General features: G+C 32.0%; 1 protein-coding gene across 1 annotated transcript; it reads left to right on the top strand.

The window, feature by feature from the left end:
• Positions 1 to 245: 245 nt before the first annotated feature.
• Positions 246 to 2432, top strand: HELRODRAFT_184165 (hypothetical protein; the record flags this gene model as incomplete). Its single annotated transcript, XM_009016896.1, has 4 exons — positions 246 to 303; positions 1450 to 1559; positions 1711 to 1869; positions 2019 to 2432. 4 exons carry the CDS (start codon positions 246 to 248, stop codon positions 2430 to 2432), a joined length of 741 nt encoding a protein of 246 aa, XP_009015144.1.
• Positions 2433 to 7714: the final 5282 nt, after the last annotated feature.

Below are 7714 nucleotides of genomic sequence, written 5' to 3'. Positions count from 1 at the left end.
AAATTTAAAAAAATTATTTATTACCATTAATATTATATTATAAAAAGGAACAAGGCTTGGTTAATTTTATATAATTTGATCATCGCACTCAATTTTAATTGATGAATTTGCTGATGATTGAAAAGTTTATTCACGTAATATATTATTTTATTCGTCTTATTTATTTATTTTTTTTTATTTTGATGTTCAACAAAAGATATACATTGTTATTATTGTACAATTATCGGAGGTGAATCAATTTAAAAATGATCTTGGAGAACCATTCAAAATATGATTGCTTTGTCATGGTGCTGATGAGCCATGGTGGGCAAGATTTTATCTATGGAGTTGACGACAAGACCCTCTCTTGCCCTTAAGCGAAAATAAATGCAAAACTTTGATTGGCAAGTCAAAACTTTTCTTCATCCAGGTTTGGTTTGTTTTAAACTTTACTAATTGACATTCAACATGTCACATTCATTTTTTTAGGTTCCTGAATTTGTTGTTTGATATTCGTTCTTATAAGACTTACTAAATTTATCTCTTTAAAACACATTTGCTTCATAAATTTTGTACCCCTGCATAAATTATATAACGGAACTCTTTTTTATTTTACGGTATTTTACGTTGTAATAGAGAAATTGTTACAACGTACTTGTTCTTGTTGCGAAGTTGAATTAATAATAAAAGTTAAAGAACGAACCCTTACAGGTGGCCTTTAATAAAAAGAAACAAATCCCTACCTTCATCTCCATGCTCACCAAACGTCTTTATTTCTGTTAGAGCTGAAGAAGGACGTGTGATAACTGGCAATAACTTCATATGCTATTCAGATTAAATTTTTCATCTCTTTCTTAAAATATGGGGAATGACATGGAGCTAGCCCGGATGATCTGAAGAAGTTGCTCAAACGTTGGCTACAAATTTTGCATACAAATTGAAAGCAATGGTTATGCAGAGGATGTAAGTATGTTGATGATACCGCATTTGTGTGATGACACTGACAACGATCAACTGATGATGATGGCGATGATGATGAAAATAAAGAAGATGATGGTGATGAGGACAATGATGATGATAATGATGACGATGGTGATGATGAATGATTTAATGATGATGATAATGAGGACAATGATAATGATGACAGGAAAAGTAATGATAATGATGATTAGGATGAGGTGTGGTGAAGTGGGGTTAGTCTGTTCTATAGTGAATGGTTTTTAATGGAAGGAAAGTTATTGCAGCGTTGACATGTAGTTTGGAGTAATGGAATTCTGAATGTTTTTAATTTTAGTGTTAGCGATGCTGCTCGTACTGATAATGCAATCTTAGCTGATTGGCTTTGCTTAAAAATATTATTTATTATTTTAAGTGTAATTTCAACAGTTTGCAATACGTTCACGTATTAGTCTCTAATGACAAATTAAAAATTGTGATTACTATAAGAATGTTCATTTTTCCAACATGCAGGTTGCACGCTGTACAAAGACAGAACCAACCTACCAGTTGAGATCAGTGTCTGTCTCCTGGCTGGGCTCGTCCTCGTTGTCGTTGTTCTCTACGCCAGAGTATATGCCGAGGTGGTTACTTATAAATTTATAATTAATTTATAATTTATTTACAACTAACTTATAGTTATAATGCTGATGATGCTGTTGATGAATAGGACGATGTTTCACTCACCCGCTCATTCCTTCATCCCACCTACCCACTCACTCGTTCAACTGACAGGTAGTCTTATGTAGGAAGCGTAGCTTTATGCTCTCAAAATTTTCGACCAAAAGTTCTGACTCAGGCAAAATAATGACATCATCGTCGTCATTTCAAAAACAACAACAACAACAACTTCAAATGAACGTGGACAATCCTGACAAGGCACCCAATGAAGTAGTTTGTAGCAACGACAGCAAAAGAGTTTTCAACAAAAAAGAATTCATAGGACTTCCAAAACGACAAAAAAAATTCTCGGCGGGACAGCAAGTTCAGTTTTAACTGACGAAGCATCTACCTCAGCGCCACTACGAAGCCTCGTCAGAAAGCAACTACAAAGCGTTCCTCACCACCTTGATTCTCGCAGGAGCTCTCCTCCTCTTCGGCTGCCCTACCTCATCATCAGCTCCATCAACACCAACTACGCCACAGAATTTTTATTCAAATTGAAATTTTTCGTCTTCGACATCCTGCCCATGTTGACGTACTTGAGTGACCCAATCATATACGGCGTTCGTATCAGGAGCGTGCGCCTCAGCTACAGGAGAGTGTATGGACCAGTTATGATGAAAATATGCTGTGGGTGGAGATTGTTCTGCTGCTGCAACAAAAAAGACGGCAGAAGAAAATACGTCTCCCCTAAAAACGAACTCAATATGGTAAACGCTAACGAAATGGCGAGAAATGGGAATGAAATAAGCCTGAGGATGACCAGCATGCAAGATCTCAGTGCTGGCCAGTGAAGTTCAAGGCGGTACAATCCTTGTCCATCGCATTTTTAATGGGATAATAGTGTAAATACAAATTCGATTTCATCTCTACATACCTTGGCATGCATATTACATGTACTAATTGTGTGCAGTTTTATATCATTGTTTTTTTGTTACTTATTACCAACACATTCTTTCATGTTTAACATTAGTGGTAAAACATTTGTGACCCTAAGTTAAACATATGCAGTTAGTGTATAATTTGGTGTTTGAAACATTAGCATCAATTACATAATGAAATTATTATTAATATTAATGTTTTGTTATTAAGTGGTATAATTATGTAATATAAACATATATACATTCAATTGTAAATATAAAAATATAAAGAATATAATCCAAATTTGTCCTAAATGGTTTACGAGCTAGAGGTTTTACAAAAAAAAACCCGACAGAAAAAACAAATGTATATTTACAATAATTAAATAAAGCAACAAAATTCAACTGTGTGTTAAAATGATTTATTCAGCTTTCAAAATCCCTCCCAGCAGCAGTTCAAAAAAAATATTTGTTGAGTAAACTTTATGTTCCTAGCCATTTTAACTAGTTTCAATTAGGTTTTCGCATATAAAACAAAGTAAAATTAATTTTAAATTACCTGCAGTGAGTGCTGGGATCGGAAGAAATAGGATTCTAACTACGGCCTCTCAAAAAAATTCAGACTTCGACTCCTGAAAAAATCCCAGACTTCGACCGGCTCCGACAATGCTTTTTGGAATATTTCACAAATCGCATTACTAAGTTTGAACTTCCTACTAACTAAAGTTTTATTTCTTTAGTTTTCTATTGTGGGATAATATATCAAGAAGATTCTTTGTTTTTTTTGTTTCACCAAAACGGAATCTTCCTAATTGTTATTCAAAGTTTTAAGATATTTTAATAAGTTTTTTGAAAATTTTGTGTCAAAATTTTTAATCTTGAATAGCAAAATCTAGCACCGTATTCTGTTTTTTATTCAAGCCAAGTAAAATTAATTAAATTTAAAAAATATTTTTGCATTTAAACAATTTTTATAGATTATGACATTTGCGTTTCACACTTCTTGGTTTTATTGTATAAAAGAAATTATGGGGCATTTTACTTTCATTTGTACCACATTTTCTTCTCACAACAAAACTGTGAAAATAAAAAGAGCATTAAACTTTATGCCTTAGTGTTTGGTAGAGCAATGATGTAATTGCGCCTGGTCATGTGACTGGGTTCGATTTTTGGGCAGCGGTTGAAAGAGCTTGGTCCTGTTTGGCAGTGCGTGCAGTGACCAGGTTCGAATATGATAAAAGATGCCCGCCATCGTAGGCTGTGTGTGTGATACGTCGTTTAGCTCGTATTCATATGCTTTATGGTGTTTGTATGTTGTTGATTCCCTTTGGAGTGTATGTATCTTAAACATTTTTTTTAATACGATGAGGTTCACTCTCATCACATACAATGTGCCAATGCTTTATTCTAACGTAATGAAATGAAATGTATACGTTGCTGCTGTTTTTGAATATCTAATTAGTTGAAAATTTTAAAATAAAAATTTCAAATACAAATTTGAGTGTAAAATTATTTTTTTTCAATCCACACACATACAATGGTTATAACCTTGAGTAACAACCATGAAAAAAAGTAAACACTATCAAAAGGCTTTCACATTACTCGAATTAAAGCAGGTAGCTTACTAAGCAGCTGAAAAAGCTACTTAGTAAGCTGCTTACTGAAAGCAAGCATTAATGGCCAGCAGCTTAATGGACGAAAGCAATAATAATATATGCAAAAAAAGCGACTTGTGGTTTTATCGGATTATTTCACTGATACATTAATACAAGTCCGTAATCATGCCAACAAAGGATAAACCTTTATTTTGATCGCTAGAGTGCAAGCGAAATAATATCTAAAAAATAAAAAACAAATAAATAAATATAATATTTTTTAAATGTATAAGCTATGTCTTCAATACTACAAATCGGACTAAATTAGTCGAGACAAATAAACAATTTAAAAAAACACCATAAAGTAACTTAGCACAGGGCTATCTAATTAGCTGAAAAATATTTCGGTTCATACTAACCTGGCACAGTTGATACCGTGATCACGAAGGCGGTGCTTCCAGGACGAGGTCCGATCATTGCACTGAGGTCGGATTGACTTCTGCGATTACTCCAAATGTGGGTAACTCGGGTGCATATTTTCTGAGTGTGAGGAACTGCGTTCGCGCTTTTCCTCTAATCTTTTACACAAATATAAACTTTTATGTTTGTTGGATTGATGTTTGGATTACGATTGCTAGTTTGAATTTCTAAACATGTCGGCTGACTGAAGAACTTTTGATTGACTATGTTGCTGTGTGATGATTGTTCAAATAAGGATTTAGTTAAAAGAAGAATGTGTTTTGTGTCTGTTTATATGTAATATCCGGATGGTAGTGTTTCAAGTTAATTACCTCATATTAACATTTAAAAACACATCTAAACGCACTTATACATTGAACGTCGTGCAGAATGAAATGAACATTTAGTTGACATATTTACAAACATAGCATTCAAATGTCACTTTGTTAAAAATATATAATCAAATTGAATTTATTACTATTGTCGTTATAAGCAGAACATAGTTTACTGTTGTTAGTGTTAATTTAGAAATTTTTAAATTGTACAAAATATATTATCAAAAATTAAATTTTTTACTATAAAAATTTACAAAAATCTGCCAACGACACCAAAAGTCATTTTGGTCTTTTTCGACAAATTCACATAAAATTATTAAATTAATATTTTACATAAAACTTATCTATCAATCCGCAACATTGAGAGACTAATACGTGAACGTATTGCAAAATTTTTAAACTTTTGAAATTACACGTAAAATTATAAATAATATTTTTAAGCAAAGCCAATAAGCTAAGATTTAATTATCCACACGAGAAGCATCGCTAACACTTGAATAAATTCTTTAAAATAAGTCTTTAAAGTAATTTAGAATTGACATTTATTTTTGAAACAAAAACAGTCTTCCACAAGAACTTAAATTATTGACAGCATAAAATAAACTTATAAAAAATAATTGCTATATATACAGATAACATTTTAAATGATACCTCTGGTAACTGTAAAAAAAACATATTAATCATAAGAAACGTTGACAAACTAAGACAATCCACATGTTAACAAAATGTTATGTAAGTCCTCAAACAAATAATACATTATTGTTACCAATTTTTACATATTAATTCTCAAAGCTATCGGCAACATTCCAACAGCCAGCTTGCACTTGAATACGCCTGGACATCAAATGAAGTACATCGCCAACAAAAACATACGACACGTATTAGACTTGATTCAAAACCGATTGTGCGAACTAACGGAAGAGTAAGGAGTAATCATTCTTATCATCTTTTTCCTCATCTTCATCATCATAACTTTTCATCATTACTTTACTTTTCACAAAATTATTAAATTCTTTTTCATCGCTGATTCTCGTAACCTGGGATGATTAGGGGTCTGCGTTCCGGCCGAGTTTGATTGCAAGCTCAAAATTCCGTCAGAATTATCCAGACATTTTGGAATTATAGTAAAAAACTATGATCAAACGCGATCAAATTCGGAATCCGAGGGAAATTTTCAAGGTATTTATGTATTTTTCGTAGTGTTATAATAAATCACTAGCTTGAAAATCTCTATCAAATAATGAATAAACCAGTGACTAGGACCTTGTGTATTGTACTAAATCAAGAATGATAATTGTGAATGGAGAAAAATGGGAAAAACGACATATACACGCACAAATTTGAAAAAAAATAAATTCAAACAAAATGTCAGTTATATATGCAACTGAACACGTGTCCGTGTGCGTTAGCAGAGAAAATATCCACGTGCAAGCAATGGAGCTATGAAGAAATTTCACATTATTTAAATATATACACATAAATATGTCTTTGAAATTAAAATTGTTGTTACAAATCTTTTCACATTGATACATTTATCCATCCTTAAAATTATATAAGCATGTATATATACAAGGAGGTTAACAAAGAAGATAACCACGTGCAAGCAACAGAGTTATAAAGATAATTCGTACAAACAATGTATATTGTATATCATGAGGTCAACACACGCACACACACACACACATACTTACGGTAATTAGAAATTCACATAGTATAAAAAGAAATAAAATGTATAAAAATGTTTTTAATTGTTATGATTGTAATTTACTCTTTTGTAAAAGTTTGGTTTTCTGTTTGATTTTATTGTTTTTTAAATTTTTATGGCTAAATGTTTATAAATTTCTTGTAAATTACCTAAAAAAATTTAGTTACACGCATGAGCTAGAACAATTAAAAGAGGAGCTGACAAAGCAGTATCTGTTTGCGGTGATGATGATAGTTTTAGTTATGATACTGATACTATCAGTTGCGATAATGATAATTTTAGTTATCGTAATAAAGAAATATGTGAAAAAATTATGATAGTGAGAGTTGATAATGACAAGGGAATAGAAACAAAGCAGTAATTGCGAATGAATTTGCATGAGCTTATAATTAAACGTCATGAAGTTAGTAAACTGCAAGGATATATATATTAACTGTTAATTTAATGTTGTTGTTTTATTAACTTTTAGAGCTTTTCGATTTTCATTTTGTTTGGTACATGTTCTTAATATTTACTTTTTGTAAAAATTTTTTTAGGTGTTCGAAAAAATGCAAAATGGAAAAAAAGAAATAGAAGGAAAACGCGTAAATGAGTTAAGCAAAAGGGAAATGGGAGTTTTCGGAAACGTTGTCATGAATGGGAATTCGGGAGGGAATCGGGAATGACAAACAAAAATGGGAGGGAATTGGGAACAAATAAACAATTCAATAATTATGTCACGGTTTTTATACCATTTTTAACCCTTCCATCCCCTCTCTGTCACGCTCAGCTGACCCCCCAAGTTCACGACCTGTAATCTATTGTTAATAGATTATAAAGATAACATCACGACATAAGTACAATGTTTTAAATCAGAATAAAAATGTCTCGTATCGATTAGGTTCATGTTCATGGCTAATTTTACAGTTCGGTCCACACTGTTGCAAGATGTTGCTCCGTTGTAACCAATGAAATGTGTGTATCATTGCCAGCATTGTCTATATTCAATCCTGTACAGAAAGAAATTAGGCGTTTTATTTTCTGTTGCTTAATATTAAAATTGAAAGGTAAACGTCAGAAACATTTTGTTTAATTGTTTATATTGCGTGCACAGATTATCTAAAAAATCTATAACTAAAATGG

This window comes from Helobdella robusta (assembly GCF_000326865.2).
Source record: "Helobdella robusta unplaced genomic scaffold HELROscaffold_190, whole genome shotgun sequence".
In the NCBI taxonomy this organism is placed as follows: domain Eukaryota; kingdom Metazoa; phylum Annelida; class Clitellata; order Rhynchobdellida; family Glossiphoniidae; genus Helobdella; species Helobdella robusta.
Note: the sequence above shows the minus strand (reverse complement) of the source record. Positions and strands in the feature narration are given on the sequence as shown.